This window comes from Phyllostomus hastatus, unplaced genomic scaffold (genome assembly GCF_019186645.2).
Source record: "Phyllostomus hastatus isolate PE091 unplaced genomic scaffold, TTU_PhHast_1.1 phas_contig_29, whole genome shotgun sequence".
Classification (NCBI taxonomy): Eukaryota; Metazoa; Chordata; class Mammalia; order Chiroptera; family Phyllostomidae; genus Phyllostomus; species Phyllostomus hastatus.
Window position 1 is genome coordinate 46,991,009 of NW_025333835.1, and position 23,926 is coordinate 47,014,934.

Consider the following 23,926-nt stretch of genomic DNA (forward strand, 5'->3'; position numbering starts at 1 on the left):
TAATTTCTACTTTATTCGTCGTGATCTTATTGTATTAAAAAATTCACATTTATATCTGACGGTACTCGTGTTGCTGAACAATTAGCCCTTCTTCTCCAGTTCAAACAAACCTACAGACGTTCCCCAGGAGATCCCAGAGTCTGAGCAGGAACGCCACGGTCAGACCGCACGCGTGAGGGGGCGGAGATAAGGCAGAGCTAAACCCACTGCGCTCACCCATTATGATCTCACTTGAGGGGAAACGGTTATGCGTCCTGTTGACAAATTGGCAACTGTAATATCCTCTTACCCTCCAAAAACCACCCACTCCTGAGCGGGGGTGAGCACTCTCTCAGGAGGACGCATTCTACGTAGGCTTAAAACTCAGTTTGGAAATGTTAAGTGTTTCCAATACATGATTCAGACAAGAACAACTTGGAACACTGACACATCTAGAAGTTAACTGGTCCAGAAAATTATTTTTAAGTACATTTTATTGATTATGCTATTACAGTTGTCCCAGTTTTCCCCCTTTGCCCCCCTCTGCCCAGTACCCCCTTCCCTCTAGCAAGCCCCCCTTAGTTCATGCCCATGGGGCATGCTCGTAAGTTCTTTGGTTTCTCCATTTCCTGTACTACTCTTAACATCCTCTTGTCTATTTTGTACAACCATTTGTGCTTCTTAATCCCCACACCTCTTCCCCCTTCTCCCCCTCCCCCTCCCAGCTGATGACCCTCCAAGTGATCTCCATGTCTATGATTCTGCTCTTGTTCTGGTTGTTTGCTGAGTTTTTGTTTTTGTTTTTTAGATTCAGTTGTTGATAGTTATGAATTTGTTGCCTTTTTAATGTTCATAGTTTTTATCTTCTTTTTCTTAAATAAGTCCCTTTAACATTTCATATAATAATGGCTTGGTAGTGATGAACTCCTTTAGCTTTACCTTATCTGGGAAGCTCTTTACCTGCCCTTCCATTCTGAATGAAAGCTTTGCTGCGTAGAGTAATCTTGGATGTAGGTCCTTGCTTTTCATCACATTGAATACTTCTTTCCAGCCCCTTCTTGCCTGCAAAGTTTCTTTTGAGAAATCAGCTGAGAAATCGGATCATAAGACTGTAGATAGCTCTTTGTAGATAGCTCTCTGCTTTTCTCTTGCTGATTGTAACATTCTCTCTTTATCTTTAATCTTGGGAAATGTAATTATGATGTATCTTAGTGTGGTCCTCTTTGGGCCCAACTTGTGTGGGACTCTCTGTGCTTCCTGGACTTGTATGTCTATTTCCTTTGGTAAATTAGGGAGGTTTTCTTTCATTATTTTTCAAATAAGTTTTCAGTTTCTTGCTCTTCCTCTTCCCTTCCTGGCACCCCTTTGATTCGGATGTTGGCACGTTTGGAGATGCCCCAGAGTTTTCTTATACGAATCTCATTTTTTCAATTCTTGTTCTTTCTGTTCTGGTTAAATGTTTATTCCTTCCTGTGTTCCAAATTATTAATTTGAATCCATCCTGGCTTCCTTCCCTTCACTATTGGTTCTCTGTCAATTTTTCTGCATTTTACTTAGTGTAGGCTTTCTTCCTTCCTGGGTCTTTTTTATGCTGTCGCCGTACTCAGTGAGTTATTCAAGCATCCTGATCACCAGTGTTTTGAACTCTGCATCTGATAGGTTGGCTATCTCCATTTCGTTTAGTTCTCTTTCTGGGGCTTTGTTCTGTTCTCTCATTCGGGCCGTGTTTCTTCATCTCCTCAGTTTGGCAGCCCCCCTGTGTTTGTTTCTATGCGTTAGGTAGAGCTGCTTTGACTCCCTATAGAAGGCATCTGTAAATTGTGCGGGGCGGGGGGGGGGGGGCGGAGCCTCAGGTAATCGCCAGGGTGGGGCGACCCGCACCACTGCTTTACGGCTGTGCGTGGCAGGAGGGCTCAGAGAGGAGGAGACTGTGCCGCTGCCCGGCTTCTGGGGGCTGGTCTGGCGCTCTCCCCATTTCCAGTCACTCCACCCTCTCTCCGTGTGTGACCGGTGCCCTTCCAGCTGTGTCCCTGGTATTGAATCCCAGAGTGGGTGGGTTTGCATAGGTTTTAAGACCGTGTGGGGGGCCCTTTAAGTGAAGTTTCCTGACACTCCTGCAGTTTCTCGTGCCGCCCCACCCCTCCTGGTGTTTACAGCCAGGAGGTGTGGAGACTTACCTTCCCGGGGCTGGAACTCTGGGCCCTACAGTCTGGCCTAGGGCTGGGATCACTTGCCTCCAAGGCGTCCCTCCCAGTCTTTATCCACCGCACGTGGACGAGGGATAGCCCGTGCCCATCCCGCCGCCGCGGCTGCCTCTCCGCCCCGCACCGCGTCTCCTCACCTCTCCGTCCTGTCTCCACCTCTCCTTCCTCCTACCCGTCTGCATGATTGCGGCTTTTTTGAATCCTTGGTTCTTGTATTTCCATTCACTTCAGTTTTCTGACAGGTCTGGGTGTTATTTGCTTTGAGATTTAGTTGTAATTCTTTTTGTGTTTGTGCAAGGAGGTGAAACGTGTCTGCCTATACTGCCATCTTGATTGGAAGTCCCAGAAAACTATTGCAGAATGATAAATGGGAGAGCTCTTTCTTTCTAAATGCTTGCAAAATTGGTTTTGAAAACATTTAGAATGCTATACCTCATAAATCCTTATTTTCTTGTGTTCAGATGCAATAAAACTTATCTTATTTTGCCTCTAATCAGAGAATAAGTAAATACAGTAAGCTAAAAGAAGACAGCATTTTTCATTTTCTAAAACTGTTATTTAACTTATTGGGCTGGTCTTGGTTAATAAAATTCTATAGGTTTCAAGCATACGACTCTAGAACACATCACCTGCGTATTGTATTGTGTGTTCACCACCCAAGTCAAGTCTCCTGCCTTCAATACTTATCTCCCCTTCACCCCCCTTCCCTCCTGCCACCCCTTTTCCACGGTTATGAGACATTCTAATTGTAATATGTATCCTTTAATATTCCCAAGTATATTAACACCTTCCCTGTTCTGTTCATTACAATTATAAAAATCACTCATTGTTATTTCTTAATGATTATTTAAGTATTATATTTAAGGAAGTCCAATTGGTGTATTGCCCACCAACGTGTTGTTTGTGGATTAACCCCAACATTTACAATGGAGTGGGGGGATTTTAATAAGTATGACCACCCTGAAAGACTCTTCACCAAAGCTCATATTTGAAAGATTAGTTTCACTCTCTTATTTTAACATAAACTCACTCTTCAGAATAACACTTGTGTGTCACAATGCATTTGTTTTAAGAAATATTTAGCCTCCTCAAAGCACATATGTATGCATTTTAAGTTAAAATTAATACATGTGAAAGGCTCCGATGGGCTCAAGGCAGTGGGACTTCCACGAGCTGAGCCTTCTTCGTGCCGGCACTTCAGCCTGTTGACCGTCTCATCTTGGCCCTCCCCGGTGAGCAGGGGCTGTGGTCCACTCTCACGTATGAGCAAGTCAAGGCTCAAAAGACTGAGCACACAAGACTTATACCCTCAGATTTCTCTCTCTTTCAGCCTTCTTCATTGTATCTTTTTCTTCGATCTAAACCTACATGCGTTGCCCTGGCCGGGTGGCTCGGTTGGTCGGAGCGTTGTCCCATACACCAGTGAGTGACAGTTTGACCCCTGGGCAGGGCACAGGCCTAGGCTGCGGGTCTGATCCCTGGTTGGGGTGGGACAGGAGGCAACTGACTGATGTCTCTCCCTCCCTCCCTCCTTTCCTCTCTCTCTAAAATCAGTGAACAGACCCTCAAGTGAAGACTGAAAAAAGAAAACCCAGAAGCCTTAGTTTCTCTGTCCAAAAACAGAGACCAGGTTCCTGTCACGTGTTTTCTCCCTGTGGGATGAAAGTGACTAAACGCTTAGAGCTTTTGTCTTACTGCTTTTTTCTTTCCATTTGATTTTCAGAAGCGATTAATAACCTTTCACTCTTGGGTTCTAACCATGTTTAATGATGTGCTTTTAAAATTTCACGGTAAGTGTGGCGAGCTGAGGGGAAAGAGCCAGAGAACACATTCCAGAGGAATTATTATTTTTTCTATCATCTGTTGGTCTTCGAGAATAATAAAAGATTAGGGAACACTTAGGTCTGCCCCCCACACCTACAGGAACATTTGATCCACTCCGAAAGTCCTTGAAATTCGTCCTCCAAAACACCCACGAGCATGTGGGGTCCATGCCAATTGGCCCTTCGGCCCTTCAAGGCAAACCCCGGGGCTCACGCAGCCGAGTATCTGCAGGTTAATTTACACGTGAGGGTTACAGAGTTAGTGCACACGAGACACTGTCCTATGTTATTGGTCCAGTAGGCATGCTGCGGCTGTCTCAGCAGTAGTCACCCTCCTCGCGTCCCAAGCAAAGCCACTCACGGCACGTGGGGCGAGGCGGATGACTCAGGGTGTTCTAGGCGGGACCGGCCGTGAGGGACCCTCTCTCTGGTGTGGGCCAGACATCTCTGTGGACATTTCCGACAGGACCAAATGTCCTGCAAGGGGATGAAATGTCAGGGTGACCAAGGAGATTAAATGGTGCATTATTTTATGAGTCAGAACGACCAGTCGGCTGAGGCCACTCTATCACTTAAATGGTGCGACATAGTCCATCCTTTAAAACTTTTCCATTTAGGACAGAACTATTCAGAATCGCTAATGACTGCCATTTTCATGCTGACTAAATACAGTCTACGTTATATTATAATAGCTCTTAAACTCCCAGTTGTGAAATAGGAAGGCGCTTCAGTTTCGGCACACCCAAAGAACTCATTAATAAAAGTACTCTGCATCGGTTCCTACTCTGTGCTATAAAGATCGTCCTTGGGGGTGATTTTCAGCTTTCTCATAGTAACGGTGGACTTGGACAATATTGTAAACCACTTCCCTACTGAGAGTTTATACGAAAAGTGTAAAGAAACCATAACTGATCGTTTATCCAGTTAGGTCTCACAATTGGATATGCATTCTGGGGGATGAGTATCTTTAGTGCTGTTCTGTAATCCTCCCCCACCCCCTCTGCCCCACTCTGGTCTCTCTCCATCTTTATGGCACCGAAGACCATGATCACCCATGCATTTAGGTTCACTTGTTGTACATACCCCGGACGAAACATAAACACACGGAAAGGGGCAACTGCGGCTGGCCAAGCACCCAGGAAGAGGGAACATTTCCGGCCCGCGAGGGGCAGCGCTAGAGCCGGGAGCTCACCCAAGGTCTTCGCCAACAGTCTCGCCCGACGGTGACGGCCGGGCTCCGGCGCCCACAGGGTCCGGGAGCAAACCTCTCTTCAGAAGCCCGAGGAGAAAACCCAGAGGAAGGCCGGAGTTCCAAGTACATGGGGGGTGGGGTGTGTATGGGTTTCGGGGCAGAAAGTAATTGGATTCAATCTGAACACTTTAGAGAGTCTAAAGAACACAGTTGTTTGCCGGCAGCCAGAGCTGCATATATCAGCATCCACGGCAATTAAATGGCCTTCCTCAGCTGCAGCCGCAGGGCGGACGCTGGGCTGATGCATGTTTGCACGCGCTGGCTGGGGCCGGCCTGCTGGTCCAGACTCCCTGGCAGTCCCATCACGTAACAGGTGCCGTTTCCAGAGCCACAGATTGTGTCGGCAAAGATACTGAGACTATTTTTTAAACAAATCCCCTAGGGGCACTGAGATTAAAAAAAAAAAGTAAACTGAATTAAATTCTCCTGAACTGTAAGATCTTTGCAGGGTTTCTGTTGCCCATGATTGTTTTGGGTTTGTTTTTTTTTTTCAAATAAAACATGAAAAAGTTATGCACTGTAGCGGGGAAACTGCCAAGGCTTACCTTGACCTTGTCGGCACACAGTGTATTCTCAGTACAGCTGTGTGTGACAGAAGGACAGAGGCGGGGCATGATGAGTAACAACAGTGTACTGAGCTGTTCTCCGCATTTCTTTATGAAGCACGCGTACAGAATCTGACCACCAGGAGACTTTAAAAAGCCAGTCAGTTGATGCCGTAACCCTAAGCAACTGCCCGAACCCCAAGGCTGAGAGCGACCGGCCGAGGCGGGCCTGGTAGGAAACGGTCAACGCGCTGGAAGTCGGGATGTCTACAGCTCGGCTGTGCTTCCCACATCGTGCTTATCCCGCGACGAAATTGTAAGCGGCCTCGTCACACTCCAGACGGAGACACAGCCCGAACGCGTAGACCTACAGGCTCTTCTGCATCGGTCTACCCCGCATCCTAAATGAGGACAATTAACCCACCGCGCAAACGACTCCCAGCGGCATGCGCGCCGCGGTGCGCGCCGACAGCTCAGGGGCTGCGTCTGCGGCCGCGGAGGCCCCGCACCGCACAGCCGTGCGCGCCCCGCAACTCCCAGCAGCCTCGGAGGTGCTGGTCTCCGCGTGCCGTCTCCGGACCAGCGCTTCCCGGGTGGGGGTGGGGGCGGGGGGGGTGTTGGAAATACGAGCTCCAGGGTCCGCCCGGGACCGGCTGTGGCCAGTTCTCCGGGCGGGGCAGAGCTGCCGTGTTGCCACCAGCCGCCCGGGGACTCGGAGGGCGCAGAGGGCCGAGAGCCGCCGCCGTCTCCATGGAGGAGGGAGGAGAACCTTGTTGCTGACCAACACGTACCGAAGCAGCTGGAACGGGGATCGCACTTGGCCTCAGAAGACCTCCAAGGGGAAGGTCTGCGGGAAAGAACTACGAGTGAAGTAGCCACTCAGCAGATGAGGGGGGAAAAAATGGCTTAAAAGCCACTCAGTTATTCCTGCCGAGACAGAAGGTTCAAAAAATGCCAAGGCAAAGCTCAGTACAGTTTTCAGAGGTTCTCAGAGCCAGGCAAGGGAGCAGTAACAACATACAAGGTTTCCTCTTCCTGCGTGGCGCTCAGGAACACCTGCTCTCTGCCCGTCTCCGACACGAACCAAATGCATTACTTCTTTTTCCACTTTTCAATGGTAAAAATAAAAAGACTTTGACCTGAGGGTCTACATTAAATATGGAAGGAAATGTCTAAGGCTCCAGGCCCAACAGGCAAAACCTAAATATCTTCGGTAAACTCTCCCTGGAGAACGTCTTGTAAGATACTGCCAATCACAAACATTCACACAATGTGCAAGGGAAAGGAGAGAGAATGCCGGAAGGACAGGAAGACCCCGGGGGTTATGTCCTTGCCGTCCTCACTGTCATTCACGACGTACCGACCCCTGACCCGTTTCTTAAGCCCCAAGAGTCTGATTTCCTCCCGCTGAAGTTCAGTGAACCGACACGTGGGTACTTCCAACCGGGCCCTTGAACCTTTCCGCGCGGTACGTGTGCCGGTTGCCGGCGTCACCTTCTCCCAGGTGTAAGTCCTCCTCCCTCTTTCCTCTCCCGGGCCTTCTCCGTGTGCTCCCGCGGGCCCTCCCCTGGGTGACATTTGGTGCTCGCAGGATCCAGTTTGTTTAAATTCACAATTACCTGAGAACGACTTCACTCTCACCTTCCCCAGTGTGATCACCTCGACTCCTACCCCCGAGATATTTTCCTGTCTGTCCTTAACGGGACCTGAAGACTCCAAAGATCCGGGACGACGCCTTCCCCGGAGCCCAGCACCCCGGCCTGGCCCCGGGGTGGGGAGGTCTCAGATTGTCCCCGGGACAAGTGTGCCCGGTGAGGACACACACGGACTTAACCCTCAGAGCCCCGCGGTGCCAGGCCACCATCAAACACCGAATCGTCCTCCAGAGAAAGACACTGATACATGACAGATTTATAAAAGAAGAACAATCTCATCTACAGTTGCCACATTCTAAGCTCCGAGTGTCTAATAATCACATCCGCATGGTTTTTCTGTGAGGTCCCCTTTCCTGACTCATTCTGACATGACTTATGTGTGTTTCGTCCACTGGGGCACTGGCGCTCTCAGGTGTTAACACCTGGCTTAGCGGCCTCTCCGAATCCATGGCGATGTGTCCCGGGGTCCTTGGGGGATACCCACAAGACTGAAAATTAGGCGATCATATTAACAGGCAAAACGGCTTTCAAGCAGCGGTTGACGAGAGGAAAAATCCCTGTGTGGAGCGGAGCCGCGTGATTTATGGACGCCCGCTCCAGGAGACGCCGGCTGTGCTCAGGAGCCGCATCGCCTGCGTAAATCACAGGCCTGCCGCCGGGCGCCAGCGGAGCCGGCCCCTCCGAGTCCAAGGACACACTCTGTGTGCTGTGCTCCGTCCACCTGTCGTGCTGGGACAGCCACGCGCTGACCGAGCCACGCACCAGGCCTCAGAGGTAGGTAGACTGGATTTGCTCTTGCAAAAGTATGATGTTCACACAAAAAGACACAATTTCTGTGCACTGCCAGTGCCTTCGCAGCAGAGGACTGGATTCTAAAATGCACCAGTGGGAAAAGAACATCTTTGGCCAGACACCTGATACAAGAGACATCTTCCAGAAACCCACGGCCTGGGATGTTTCAGGCTCTTGGCAGACTTCGAACCTGCACTGTCTTTTATTAATAGTCACAGTTTAGATCGAGGGCCTCAGAGGAGCCAGGGCCTGCTCGGGAGACGAGAGCTGAGCTCGCAAGTTTAACATCTCCTAACAAACATTCCTGCAACAACAGATGCCTTCTCCGGGCCCCGGGTCGCTCTGGCCAGCGCCAACGTCGCCGACGAAGGACACGCTGAAATGCACAGCCGGCGTGCTCTGGGGACCAGCACCAAGGAGGCTATGTTGTAATAGGTGAGAAAAACACATTTAATAGCAATGTCGTTTGTTAGACTTATTGCGATCTAAAATAGACTCTCGTCACAACATCTGCCTTACGGTGGCCTCTGGAGACACAAAATAAGAGGGTGTGCAGTGTAAGGCCCCTGCTGCTGGAAAACACAGTTACTCTGGGGGTGGGACTGCGGAAGGAATCTCGAAACCCCCCTCAGGAGACTGAGGGGGAGCACCTGAACCTCCACAGAGGAAGACAGACCCCTGGGCACTCCGAAGCGCCCCACACCCCCTCAGTGGGGCACACCTGGGGTAGGACGTCACGGACGCCACTAGAATTACAGTCTCCTGTCTACCCCACCCAGGCTCATACAACTTGGAAAGGACAGGCCCGACAAGGACCTTTTTCTATTGGTAAAGCTGGACGACGTGATGGGAAGGTCACGCACAAACACCCGGACAGGAACCCAGTGACGGAAAGCCGGCGAAGCCACAGCGGAGAAGCAGCCACAGCGGAGAAGCACTGTCAGTGCGGAGTGCTGTTCCGTCGAGGTTCGGGGTCAGGGAGCGGGAGGGGCGAGTGGGGGGCACCGGCAGAAAGGACCAGAGAGCCCGGGCTTCTGAGAAGCAGCGGCCGCTCTGCAGGAGGCGCCGGCTGCGGATGCCCCCTCGAGAGCAGCGAGGAGTCCGGTCAGAGTCCCCCCAGAGCCCCCCCAGAGCCCCCCGGGAAGGAAAGGCCGCAGCAGCTACAGCAGAGCTTGCCCTACACGGCGGTCTCCAGCCCCTTCCCCTCGAGGCACACGCAAACTAGTTACTGAAATTCTGCAGCACACCCCAAAATATAATTTTTGTTGATCTAACAACAAAAAAAAACCAACAGGTATCATTTTGATTGACATACAAAAAAATAGTAATAGCAATTGCCTTCCCATTTTGCTTCTAAGTGGCATTTTAAAAAGTCAGGTGCCTGTGCTTGTATGTAAGGATCTCTGCTACCAAGAATTAGCCAATGAGAGGCAACCTTACTACACGACCTGACCAATAAGATGCAACACTATTCGACGACCCACACATTTATGGTTCAAGGGCATTCATGCCAGACGGCTCCTGTTGTGTCGGCTGGTGTCATTTTTTTATCTGACAGTCTAAGGGGAAAGCGGTCCACGCCCCTGACTAAGCAGTCAGGGGCTGCCTGTTTGCAAACTCCTCTGGCACACTCGCTGAACTTCGCTGCTTGCGAACAAAGTGCCTCCTAAGAGTGGATCGTTTTCAGAAACCGAGACTTGCACGTCATCAAAGAGGACAGAAATTGCTGGAGCGGCAATGACGCCCACGTTTAATAAGATTTTGCTTTAAAAGACAAACTGCGAGCCCCTGCAGTCCATGCAACGTCTTTGCGATTAGTTAGCTGGACCTGATGGGGGGGGGGGGTGCAGCTGGGGGGGGTGCAGGACGGAAGGAAAAGAGATCCGAGGACAACGCAGACGCAGGGCGGTGACAGAGGGAAGCATCTAGAAAGACAAAAACAGGTCCCCCCAGTCATTTCTGCCTGCGATTTCTCTACTTCCTTGGGGTAAAAACAGGGAGATGACAAAGGGGAAAATAATATTGTGTGACATTTTAGTTTATCTTGTACTGATGATAAGATGTGGCTCACAATTCTGTCACTAATACATTTGGCATTCAGTTTGCAGTCGGAGTTCAGTTTTACTTTCTAGTCGTCTTTTTAAACACTGAGTCTCAACAGCAGGGGCTCCCCTAGAGCAGGCTGAAAAGAACGACCCCGAAATTTGATGCCACAACCTCACATCCGCAGTTGGACGCAGACTCTCCAAACCCGCAAGCAGCACAAACAGAAAAACACCAAAAGAATGTGGCCGGCTCCTGCACACTGTTCGCCAGCGACGGCCGAGAGAAAACAGCCACAGAGACACAGAAGGTCCCACACGGCCACCTGCCCCGCGCATCCCACGGAAATGTTTCCAGCGTGGGGGAGCCAGCACGGGCGGCTCTGCCTGGTGCGGTCACCACTCACGGTCTCGTCTGCCCGGCGAGCGGTGCCCGTGCCTGTGGCGGTGGTGGTGGCGGCACAAGTATGGGAGGGTATGACCTTGCCCTTCCCAGTCTCCTATCACGAGAGTTCTGACTTCAGTGCTTCTATTAACATGGGCAGGGTGTCCAACCTGCAGCCCGCGGGCCGCACTCGGCCCAGGAGGGCTGTGAGTGCGACCCAACACAACATCGTAAATTTACTTAAAACACGATGGGATTTTTTGTGTGCGTGGTTACATGTGACAGTGTACTTAGCGTGTGGCCCAAGACAACTGTTCTTCCTCCCGTGTGGCCCGGAGGGAGACGCCACGAGGTCGGACGCCCCCGTCAGGGAGGGCAGCGACCTCTGGGAGCCCTCTGCAGGGAAAATGAACGAAACCGGTGTCTCTGCACGCACCTGCTTCTCCCCGCTGGGCTTCTTGTGGTTCAGCAGCAGCTCCACGGCGCCCACGACCTCCTTCCTGATGGCGTGCAGCAGTGCGTCCCCGACGTGCACGTTGAAGCTCAGCAGCAGCTCGATGAGCTCCAGGTTCTCGTTCTCGATCGCGATCAGGAGCGCAGTCCTTCCAAGAGGGTCGATGCAGTTAATGTTGATTTTAAAATAAATTTCCGCTTCCTCCAGGGACTTCTTGACGCTGGCGTAGTCCCCCTTTTCCACGGCGTTCAAGTAGGCTTTCTCGGACGGCGAGAGTTCGGACTCGGCGCGGACGATGCGCAGAGGGATGCGGTCGCGGTAGGGGGCGTTAGCGTTCCTTTTGTAGTAGAACTGCGCCATGCTGCAGGCCCCGCCGTGTCTGCCTGCCTCTGGAGGTGCAAACAGACAGAAAACCCACAAGGATTAGTGCTAGTACACTTTTTAATTATTAAGCATCGTACAACTCACAGTTACGTCAGGAGCAATGGCAATGCCATTATTATCAAGTAATGCTACTGACGTTTTTTTTTTTTCCCCCCTTCCACAAAGGAAACGGATCTGGTAATTTTTCAGGTACCCGCAAACACAAGGTACAAAGTCCACATCTGAGAGGAATAAAGAGAGGTTAGTATTTGCACGTTATTTTAAAAAGTTACTCTGCAAATGACGTGGCGTGCTACCTCAGTTCAGCAGGAACTTCAGTCATGGTTTGTTTTTCTACCCTTTGATGTCCAGGTTATTTATCCTGATTTCTCAAATACCTAGGTTCAGGAACTGCCGTTCAAGCTGTTGATCAAATTCATCTGGTCTAGCGCGTCACTCGAGGCCACGGTTTTCCCGCTGGTTTTCTCTCTGGAACGCCCCCCCCCAGTGAGAGAAACGGCCCGTGCGAGGCCCCTCCGGTGGCCGTGCTACTCCCAGTCTCTCCCTCTATGTGCTCAACGATACCTGCTTTGTGTGGTTTAGGGCGCCTCGGTTTGGTTTAAGCATAAATGCTTATTAGATTTGCATCTTCTTGTTCGATTCGCACCGTCATCAGCATTCACTGTGGAGTGTCCTTCTTTGTGTCCTATCACAGCCTTTGCTTTGAAGCGCGTTTTGTCTGATACAAGTGCTGCTCCTCGCCGTTCTCTTGCTTTGACCTAAAACATCCGTCCCTGTCCTTCACTTTCAACCCGTGCGACTCTGAGCCCACAGGGGGTCTCTTGTAGCTGGCGTCTGTGTGGGCCTTGCTGTCTCATCCACTGAGCCTCACTATGCATTTCCATTGGAGCATTAAATTCATTTACATTTAAAGTGATTCTTGCCCTGGCTGGCATAGCTCAGTGGATTGGCGAGGGCTGTGAACCAAAGGGTAGCAGGTTCGATTCCCAGTCAGGGCACATGCCTGGGTTGCAGGCCATGACCCCCAGCAACCGCACATGGATTCTCTCTCTCTCTATCTCCCTCCCTTCCCTCTCTAAAAATAAATGAATAAAATCTTTAAAAAAAAATAAAGTGATTCTTTTTAAAAATTTTTTAAAATTTATTTTTAGAGGGACGGGGAAGGGAGGAGAAAGAGAAATACTATGTGTGGTTGCCTCTCACATGGCCTGTACTAGGGACCTGGCCTGCAACCCAGGCATGTGCCCTGACTGGGAATCGAACCGACAACCCTTTGGTTCCTAAGCTGGCGCTCAATCCACTGAGCCACACCAGCCAGGGCTTAAAGTGATTATTGATGGGTATGTAGTTATCACCATTTTTATCCACGCTTATATTTATTTTTTTCTTCTCTTTTTCTTAAAGAAGTTGCTTTAACCTTTCTTAAAGGTTAAAGAAAGGTATAACCTTTCTTATAATAGTGGTTTGGTGATGAACTACTTGAGCTTTTTCTTTTCTGGGAGGCTCTTTATTTCTCCTTCAAATTTAAATGATAGCTTTGCTGGGGAGAGTCATCTAGGTTGAAGGTCCCTGTTTTTCATCAATTTGAATATTTTTGGTCAGTCCCTTGTATCCTCGAAAGCTTCTGTTGAGATATCAACTGTTCATCTTCTGGAAGCTCCCCTATAACTAATTAACGGCTTTTTTCTTGCTACTCTTCAGATTCTCTCTTTGTCTTTAATCTGCCATTTTATTTTTTATAAGATTTTATTTATTTATTTTTAGAGAGAGGGAGAGCGAGGGAGAAAGAGAGGGAGAGAAACATCAATATGTGGTTGCTCCTCATGTGCCCCCTACTGGGGACCTGGCCCGCAACCCAGGCCTGTGCTCTGACTAGGAATCAAACCGGTGACACTTTGGTTCACAGGCCAGCACTCAATCCACTGAGCCACACCAGCCAGGGCAAATCTTTGCCATCTTAATTGTGCTGTGACTCGGCGGGGGTCGGTAAGGGTTCATCTTGTTCGGGACTCTCTGTGCTTCCTGGACGTGTGGGTCTCTTACCTTCACAAGGTGAAGGAAGTTTTCAGTTACCGTTTCTTCTAGTAGGTTCACAACCTCTTGCTCTTTCTCTTCTCCTGCCAGTGCCCCTAACATGCAGATGTTGTCATGCTTGATGTCCCAGGTGTCCCTTAAACCATCCTCACTTTTTTACATTCTTTCTTCTTTTTGCTGGTCTGATTGGGCGTTTTCTGCCACCTTGCCTTCTAAATTGCTGATTCGGTCCTCTGCCCCTTCTGTTGATTCTTCCTAATGTATTCTTCATCTCAGATATCTTACTCTTCATTTCTGACTGGTTCCTTTTTTTATGGTTCTATGTCCTTTTCTCTGTTTGCTGGCTCTTTGTTGGCGTTCTCCCTAAGTTCCCTGAGCATCCTCCAGCCGCCGACAGCCATGTCTGGCACAGAGCGACCTTTCCACGCCAACTCCCATTTTAGTGCGTGTCCGAAGGTGGCCTCTTGATGCCCCTCCGCAGAACGGGAAATTGAGTGTAATTACAGACGAAAGAGACCTTACCGCCCACTCTGCGGCGTGTGCTGTCCTTGCACCCCACGGGCAAACTGGGACTTGGCCAAACCTGCATTGACACCAATGAAGCCGAGACATCGCTGCAGGGAAGTGCCCGTTTGGGACACGAATAAGGGACGATTCCTCAGAGACCGGCAACGACACTCACGTACCTGAAAAGTTCTAACCCTGGTCTCTGTTAACCTCTCTAGCTGATGCACCTAAACGATGAAAGCTTCAGTGTTTGGGGGCATGAAGAGATTTATTTAGGCTTCAGAGCCAAAGCATCACACTCGCTTCACAGGCTCTGCCAGCAAAGTCATCATCATCATCATCACCATCATCATCACCATCACCATCATCATCACCATCACCATCATCATCATCATTATCATCACCATCATCATCACCATCATCGCCATCATCATGATGCTAGCAGTAATGTTGCTTTAATCTGTTGGAAATTAAGAACTCCATCTAATTATACCTGAGTCATAATCATAATCATTTTAGTGTCTTTTTTAAGAAAGACAAATCAGCGATGTGAAATGTGGAGCAGTGTGAGCTCCCGGGGAACACAATGTCCCCCAGGGTCCCTCGGCCTCTGTCCCCTCACGTCGCCGGGGAAAGGGCTCCATTCCGGACCCACGGTAAAACGGGAACCATAAAGGGGACGTGTCGGCTTCTGGGAGCCCAGGAGATGGCCGAAGGGGAACAGGGTGGGTCAGTCTCTCCATCCCTCTGCGACGGATCATGGGCACCAGCACCCCCGTCCGCATCGGTTCTGCTCCTAAATAAACGCCACACTGGTTTAAAGCAGGGGACAATGCCTAGCCCACGGCCAGAAAAGCCTCTTACATATCATACTTTGAGATCGGCAGTTAAAGTCACAAATCCATTTTCGTACATCGTTGATTTGAAAATGTGACTTTTCCTTATGTTCCAAAGAAGATGCACGCTTTCGGTCCTTGGAAGAGCCACAGGCTCTCCCACCACGGGCCCTTCCAGTGTCACGGGAGCTGGAGAAGGGTGTCCCTCGCCCGTCTGTCCCCTTCCGTCTTCCACCACTCAGGGGACTGAGCCCGCGTCCTGGGCACGTGCCCGGGCCCAGAGTCAAACCCACAGCCTGGCTGGTGTGCAGGGCGATGTTCCCACCTGCTGAGCCACACTGGCCAGGGCACTAACTGATTTTTTTTAAAGACACTGAATTGCACAGTTACGGTGGCAGAGTTACACTTAGTGCCTAAGATATCTTTTTCCTCCCCTGGCTGCTGTGGCCCAGTGGGTTGAGTGACAACCTACGAACCAAAGGGTTGCTGGTTCAGTTCCCATTCAGGGCACAGACCTGGGTTGTGGGCCAGGTCCCCAGTGGGGGGGGTGTGAGAGGCAACCACACATTGGTGTTTCCTTCCCTCTCCTTCTCCCTCCTTTCCCCTCTCTAAAAATAAATAAATGAAATCTTTTTTAAAAAGATATCTTTTTCCTAAGTGATCATGGATCACACAGTCTAGTAAATACTGTCTTGCACTTAGTAATTATGCAAATACATGTCAGTTGGGTGCAGTAACTCAGATAACGTGTCACCTCTTTTTTCCCATTTCATTAGTGAAATGTTAGAATTCTCACGTCTTTGAAAAGAAGCAGCAGCAGCGCCACGATCCGGCGGTGCTCCACCGGCCTCCCGTTCGTCCCGCGCGACCAGCGCGCGGCCCCGGGAGAGATGGCGCCCCCTTCTCTGCGCCCCCGTCTCCCGTTCCGGCTCTGCTCGCACACGGGGAGAAGCTTGGGGGGGGGGGGGGCGCAGTGAGAACTCCGTGCGGAGATGCACCTCCCGGACTCGCGCACGCGCACTCTGAGGCCTCGGCCGTGCCGGCGAGGACCCCGGATGCCCTCCGTTCCCGGGACAGGAACCGGAGACTTCAACTCAGTGCGCGCCCCGCCCGCAGTGGCAGCGTGGGCGGAGCCGAGACGGGGCCCTCGTGGGTCTGGCGCCACGCTCTCACCTACTCTGTGTTCCAGCCTGAACAGGGCTCACAGCCCGCGCGGGGACTAAATAGGGTAACGAGCCGGAAGGCGCCCGCGTCCGGAGCACGTGGCGCGCACCCAGTGAACTTTAACCACTAGGAGTGCTGCCATTGGTGCCAGCACTGCCGCGCCAGAGCCGAGACCTCCCAGGGCCTCTCTTGGGGGCCTAGCGCTCTGCACCCCCCCACCCCTCCCCACCCCCAGACAACAGCGGAAGCCATCGTTCCCACCCTCCAAAACTGCATCTTGACCACATCTGCTTCCCTCTCTCTCTCTCTCTTTAAAGCTTAAATCGCACGGTCAGGGGCCAGGGCGTGACGGGCGTGCTCCACGGCGCAGGCACACCCAGGGTTAACCCGCGTCTCTCCCCGGGCCAGGCAGAGGGCACGGTTTCCATGTGAAAGTCACAACCGCCCGGCTCAGAAATAACCTGCGAACTGGAACGCGATTTTCATGACGTCTCGGCAGTAACTCATGAGCTTTGATCCTTCCACTTAGTGGGGGATTATTATGTCCCTGACACTGCGATATATTATTTTTATATGGCTTACCAACCGCACTATTCATTAGGATTGCGCTTGAGGATTAGGGACATTGAGTAATTTATTCAAGGTTATCCGGCTAGGAAACGTGAGGGTCCGGATTCCAACTAGGGTCTCGGCGACATCAAATCTGAGGCTTTTCGCCACTGCCCCCCCATGACTGGCAGGGTCTCGCACAATTCAAACGACAGGCATCGTCCGAGTATGTCACTGCAATGGCATTTTTCTCAGACGCGGTAAACCAGAACATCCCTGCACCCAGAATGCTTCCTCCTGAAACGGGCTGTAAAAACAATCACATGCGAGTCTGAAATATGATCTTTTCATTAGCTAGATCATCAATAATTAATTTTCAGACACAAATTTTGCCTCCAGCAAAAAGTCTCTGCCAGCAGGAGGTCATCCGCGTTTCCCTGAGCGGAGATGGATCCTTCTGGGGGACAGCGTTGTTGACAGGTCACATCCACGGAGGTGCTGGGGACATAAATCAAATCCGCAAAATAGAGGCTGGTTCCAGAAAGCAGCACATAAATTATTGAATTCTAGTTTTTCATCGCCGCTGTTGCCAGGTACCTGCTACCACAGGAAAAGAGTATTTGAGCTCTCTCACACCACGGGCCTTCTTCTGAAAGGCAATGCTTTGAATAAAGAGGATTATTAACGATGAGAAATGTTTCGTGGGATTATGTATTCTAGACAGATGGCAAGGGTGTCTATTTAAACACATAGAGGCATTTTCTAAAAATATTAAAGGGAGCGCTGCCGTGGGGCCCAGCGACCCCACTTCCGGGCGTACAGGTAAAGGGAAGGGAAAGGGGACCCTGTCCCCCCAGGTCCGCGGCGGCGCGTGGAGCCCAGGCGGAAGGCACCTGAGCGTCTGTTAAGGAAGGGATGGCTCAGTCAGAAGGCACGCACACGAGACGGCGCAGCAGCCTCGAGAAGGAAGGAGACCGCCCTCTGGGGCCACTCGGACAGACAGACCTCCCGGGCTCGCGCCAAGGGGGTTATCCGACAGAGGAAGACAAAGGCACATGCCACAGGGCATCACTCGTACGTGAGTTCTGGAAAAACCCTGAACCCGTAGAAATAGAGAGTGTGGGAGTGGTCGCCAGGGGCCGAGGGGGAGGGCGGGGGGTCAGGGAGATGTCGGTTAAAGGGCTCCAACGCTCAGCCATGCGATGCACAAGGACTTGGTCTTGCGCTGCCCGCTCACCGCACTGGGCACGTGCTCTCCGGGCCCACCCCCACGGTCGCGGAAGGCAAGATCCCCTCCTTTTTTAGGGCCGAGTCGTAGTCCACTGTGAGAACGGGCCACCGCTTTCCCTCCCCTCCCCTCCCGGCGGGCGGGCACGGGGCTGCTTCCGGGGCTTGGCTGCCGTAAATGACGCTGCTGTCAGCATGGGGGTGCTCTGTTCTTTCCAGCCGGCGCTTTTCTGATCCCTAGCACAAATTCCCCAAGTGGGCCCACAGGCAGCTCCGTTGTTAACTTTCTGAGGACACTCCACGCTGTTTCCCCCAGTGGCTGCGCCCGTCCGCACTCCCACCCACGGCGCCCGAGGGCTCCCCCTTCCCCACATCCCCGCCAGCGCCTGCGGTTTGTGGAGTTATCGATGGCGGCCGTTCTGGCAGCTGCACCAACACACCTGCCAGCTCCCGTGGCCCGAGGGAAGGGGGTGGAGGCGGGCAGAGGTGGGGGGGGGGGGAGAACGGGGACATCTGTGTCAGTGTCAACCATAAAAATGACGTTAAAAAGGATGTGTACGTTCTGAGGACCCAATATATAGTGTGATGAGTATAGTTGATAAAATTGTATTGCATAATTAAAAAATTTGCTAGAGGAGTGGAATACGAATGTTCTCATCCACAATGATACATATATGAGGTGATGGGTGTGTTCATGAACTAACTCTTCACAGCGTACACATACATCAAATCACGACACGGTACGTGTTAAATAACTTACGATTTTCCTCGTCAATCATTTTGCAGGACAGTGGGGAAACGCTGAGACGCTGTCCATACGGCTCTCCCCCCAGCCCACCCTCTGGGGGCCAGCACACCCAGGTAGGAGCGGACTGAAAGCTGGGTGACGTCACTGTCCAAGCAAGCCTTCCCGCAGCCCAGGGTGGTCCGAGAGAAGGGGGTCCCGGCCGTCAGTGCCAGTGACCGAAGACCAGCACGATGGCTGTCCGGCCCAGCTACACAGCGTGTGGAGGAGAAACAAACACTCGCACCAGGGAGAACGGAGCCCGAAGTCCGGGAGGAGAAGTGAGATGGCTCTCTGGGCTGGGAGGGAGGGACCCCCACATCTGCTCTTTCCTCAAGGATGACCTTGGGTGTCCAGGATCCCCCTAAAGGCCCCCAACGGCCCCTCACAGCTTTCGGGGAAGTGCGGTTGCCTCCCTCCAGGCGTCCCGGAGCTTGGCCGCCACAGCCCGTTGCCAAGGCCTGGACCCCTCATTAGACAAAAGCTGCGGGCGTCCTGGGCTGGTGGCGGCGGGGCACGTGGCTTGGAGGCCCAGGTCCCTGGCAGGAGGTGGCCTCGGGTGGGGAGCAGTGACACGCTGGGTCACCGTGCCTTCCAGCTCGTCCACGCGGTTGTCCCCGCTGGTGGGGGGACGGAGTCTCCTGCGCAGCATGGACTGCTGCGGGGGACAGAACGGGGATGAGCAGCTCAGACACACCTCGGGGCGGGAGGCCCGGACGTGCCCCTGGAGGGAAGCACGGCTTTAGGGCAGGTTCCTGGGAGGCCCCGAGGTGACGTGCTTGCTGTGCACCCTGAGACGGGCTTGTTTCCATGGCAGCAGACGCGGCGTTGAGAACCATGGTTGCACCCTGACCTCAGGCTTTGGACAGAAATACAGGTTAGAAATGTCGGCCCAGGAGGTGAACGGGGCTCTCGGTCCTGGGACGCGACCCCCGGCCCCGAGGCTACAATCTCATCTCACGCCTCACTGTCATCTGATCAGACCTAAACGACGGTTCACCGGGGCCACCCAAAAGGGCCGCAGGGCGCCGGCAGCCGACACCCGACTGGAAAGGGCGGCGGGACCCACTGGGACTCCGCGGCCCCCGAAGGCTGGGCCGGCGGGGGCTGAGAACCCGCTGTGTGGGTCAGGTCTGCCCCGGGGGGACGGCCACCCCCCACCCCCAACTTCTGCATCCCTTCGGCACTGACTAAAAAACTGCCACGTATATATTTTTAAAAAGACAAACAGTGCACATGCCAGGGCACACGCGTGTGCCCTGGATGCACAAAGCCAGCAGCAGGAGGTCCTGCGCTGCCACGAGGCAGCCAGAGAGGGCAGGGCTGCCGTGTCCCTCCTCGGCGGGCTCTGCGGTGTCTCAGGTTGTGCGATCTCGTGCAGAATTACAGGGACAGACACGCCGCAGAGCAACGCGAAGGAAAGACGCTCTCTCCGGCCTCGGGCAGGCTTAGCAGTGAGTGGAACACCAGCAGCAGCTTCCCGCCCGTTTGCAGCGGGCTCGGAATGGGGGAAATGAGGATACTCAGAAACACCACAACCCCGAAGAGCCACCTCGCCGCCCTGACGGAGGCCTGGCCGCCACCCACTGTCGGCTCGGCGCAGCACGGCGCGCTCACTGCTCGGGGAAGACGAGCTGCCCGTTAGAACCGAACCACAACGGGTCGGCGCCACGTTAATGTGGTTCTGCTCAGAATTCGTTTCTCAACACAGAACAGCTTTGAAGCGGCGCAGCAGTCTCCGATGCCAAAGATTGGTAACGCTCCGAGAATGGTGTGACTTATGTGCCGATAAAAGGAATCAGGCTGAAGACTCCACACCTGCTTTGCAGTTGCTATAGTCGTCCCTCTGTGGGCATCATCAGGTGCCTACACCACGCAACATGAGTGCAGTTTCTTTAAAACACACAAAAAAACATTTGGCCTCGGCGTTTCGGTGTTTGAGTCAAAATACAAGCTCGGAAGGACCTGAGTTTCTGGCTCTGGTGGGACAGCGTGTGCGGGACTGAAACTCCTTTCGGCAACAAGCAGAAGAGGGGAGCAAATCCAGGCAGACAACCCCATTAACGAGCTTCTATCCAAACAGAGTCGCGGGGTTAACTAGGGCTTAGGGGGCCTGGCTCTGAGGAAGAGGGAGAAGCTGGAGGGAGAGGCGCTGATCTCCTGCAAACCGTGGGCCCCCTCCGGGCACCGGCCGGGGCAACCTGAGTGCAAGGCCCCGAGCCCAGTAAGAAGGAGGACAGACCAAAGTGACGTTCACCAGCTCTCCACCCGAGACGCCTGTTAAAGTCTTAAGCTTTGCAGGAAAACAAGCAAGACACTTATCAGAAAGCTGCTGAAAATTAGGGCATGGTGTTCGTCATTCAAGACAGAATCCGCTGCTCAGGAGCCTGCAAGGAGAAGTGGTCTTATTAAACGGCCTTTGTTCGCAGACCTCGGGGACGAGTAACATAGTCATGGGGCCCACCAGGGGGGCAGAGAGCAAAGTCTGAGAGTCAGCCTCTGGTGAGTTCAGCTTGTGCCCGTGTTGACGCAGCCACCCCACCTGTCTTTCTGCCGGAGGACGGGGTGCGTCCTCCCTCTGGGAGATGGTGCCAAAGTTGCTGCAGTTTTCAATGCACATTTTTACCTTCCAATAAAAAAGTATGAGACAGTCCAAAAAAATTAAGAAAAAAAACCCAGACCAACACAGAACTCTGTCATTGGAGGCATCAGCCTCACGCTTTAAGTATTCAGGGGTGTCCAGAATTTAAGCAGAAAAATGGAAAATTTTATTGGGAATCTAAAATCTAAAAAAAGGAGTAAAAGTGAAAGCCTTCAAGTGAAAAGTGCAGTAAATGAAAGGAAAACCTGAAGTAAGTTGGAGAGCATACAGGGCATGGTAACCAGAAAGGACTCATGAACGGAAAGATAAGGCTATGAAATGTGTCCAGGTTACAGCCCAGAGAGCAAACCTGAATGCCAAATGCACGCAAAGAAGCATCAAAAGGATAATAGAGAAACATGGCCCAGAGTAAAAAGATAAAAACGTGTTAATTGGAGCAGAGGCCTTAAGGGAGAAAAGGCAACACTGACTCTGAACAGACAATGACAAAGAATTTTCTAAAACCAATGAAAGATTTCAAGCCAAATTTAAGAAGTATTCCAAATGTCAAGCAGTGGAAATCCGAAGAGATTACCTGGGTGCATGATTGTAAAACCACTGAAAAAAAAAAAAAGACCAGAAGAAGAGGGAGGAGCAACCACGGTGGGAAGCACTTCAGGGCCAAAGGAGCGACAATTGGACTGACTGCTGACTTCTCAGCAGAAGTGATGGGAGGTAAACGTTGGTTGAGTGACCTATTTACTGAAGAAGATAATGTCCAGCCTAAAACATGCTACCCAATGAAAAGAGTTTTAAAAGTGAGGTGAAAATAAAAACTTTTAATTGAACAAAAACTTAGAACGTTCATTGCCACTGACAAAATCCACTGACGTGGATTGTAGTAACATTACCTCGTGGTTCCCCACAGAGGTTTGGGGGCGTTAGAAGGAGTGCAGGCACCTAAACATACCCCTTGTGGGGTCTGCAATTATAAATGAAAAAGGAAACTAAAGCAGAAATAATTGTTCTTGAAAAAAAACAAAAAATTAAATCTATCCAGCTCAGCCCATTGTCCCCCAAAATGCATGTGCGTGGGCATGCATAAAATTTTATTTTTTTAAAGATGAATATACTAACCCTCAAATTTAATTAAACCTACTGTGGAGTAAGAAATAAAGGCAAAAATAACTTCAAAAGTTAGATAAATACTGTGTATTAGATGATCTTACTTTTATTTTTCAAATAATTTGGCAACCACTTTCAAAGTGCTGCTAAGAATTTTAGAAAAATAAAAAAGTTTTTCAAATTAAAACCTTCCAACTCTTTTGAAAATAGTTAGCTATGGTTAATAAACCCGTAATATATCTTAAGTATTTTACTGTTTCAGAAAAGATAAAATAATCATATAGGCAGTGAATATTTTTAGTGCTTATCCTTATGATTACAGTGAGCATTCATTTTTTTTCAGTCGCCAAAGAGGCCACACACCCAGCAGCACCCCTGTAACAACTTTTTCCCTTGCACTGGGGCAGAGAGGGCAAGGGACCCTTTTTCTCCCACACGAGATTAAATTCACCGTGCCCTTCCTTGTACACGAGGGGAAATGTCACGGCAGGAAACCTCCTTCCTTAAATTCTTTCCCTTAAGCCCTTCTTGGCTTAATTTTTCTTAAATGTGTTAGGGGGAAAAAAACACACTTCTATTTCCAACCTAAAGAAAAGAGAAACCCATAATGGTTATCTTATGGGTCATGTTATAATAAAGAGTGCAACTAAAATTCATCATGAACACAGGACCTTAGCATAGTTGTATCGATGTTCAGAAAAAATAAATGCACATCGTCCTCGCCGTCTCCCGGGGGAGGCGCCCGCTCAGGTGGAGGCGCCGGCGGGGAACGGGGATTTGTACGAGGCGACTCCTGTCGCGGGAGGAGCCGCGAGCCCAGGAGGAATCTAGACACCGGAACTCGAGCGTCAGTCTGTGCGTAGGGGACCCCCACAGAACGGGAGCGGGAGGTACCACTGAGGTCCCACTGGAGACGGACCAACCGGTGTGGGACACTCTCGGAGCAGCCACTCACCCTTGCAGTTACTCGCAAATCCACTTCACTGTGGTGCAAAGAATCAAAACAAATCCTGACAGATCCTGAAACACTTCTACAAGCTGAGAAACACAATCCATTTGACGGGTGGAGATGCTCTTGAATCACATTAATTTTGCTACCTAATCCTTGAACATTTTCATAGATGAGATCTTCTTTGGACCCATAAGACCAAAAGCATTATAATAATGTAGCTCCTCTCTCAAATAACATCTGTTGAACACACTGAAATGAGGCCAGGTTACATCTCAAACCTGACTAGATTGGCCAGCAACGCATCATGTCAAATACTTAATTTGTTTACACCTTCTCAACCCACTTGTCTCCTGACTCTGTTTTTACTTTGTAGGTATCTATATTTTTAAAAATCAGAAATTAAAATATTATATCATTAAAAGGACCCTTTGCAATTTTCATTGCCAAAAAAATATCACCATTAACTACGATTCTGAAAGAGGGAATTTTTCAATATTTAATTGCATCCCGTATTTCAATCACAGCCACACAATGACTGGTAAGAAAGCATTCAGGTATACTAGAAAGTTATGCTTTAAGTTCGGGTTTTAAGGGTTCACTGCTACCCACAACAGAATACAAAACAGTTTTTATTCTTCAAGTTAAAGTTGTT

General features: G+C 50.9%; 1 protein-coding gene across 3 annotated transcripts in view; it reads right to left on the reverse strand.

Annotated features, from left to right (window-relative positions):
• Positions 1-23,926, reverse strand: part of TRPC4 (transient receptor potential cation channel subfamily C member 4) — a 108,463-nt gene that overhangs the window by 74,408 nt on the left and 10,129 nt on the right. For all 3 annotated transcript variants that reach the window (XM_045839127.1, XM_045839125.1, XM_045839126.1), the window contains exon 2: positions 11,114-11,520. In XM_045839127.1, the coding sequence (XP_045695083.1) occupies positions 11,114-11,491 (378 nt within the window). In that variant the 5' untranslated portion in view covers positions 11,492-11,520. The remainder of the gene's footprint in view (positions 1-11,113; positions 11,521-23,926) is intronic.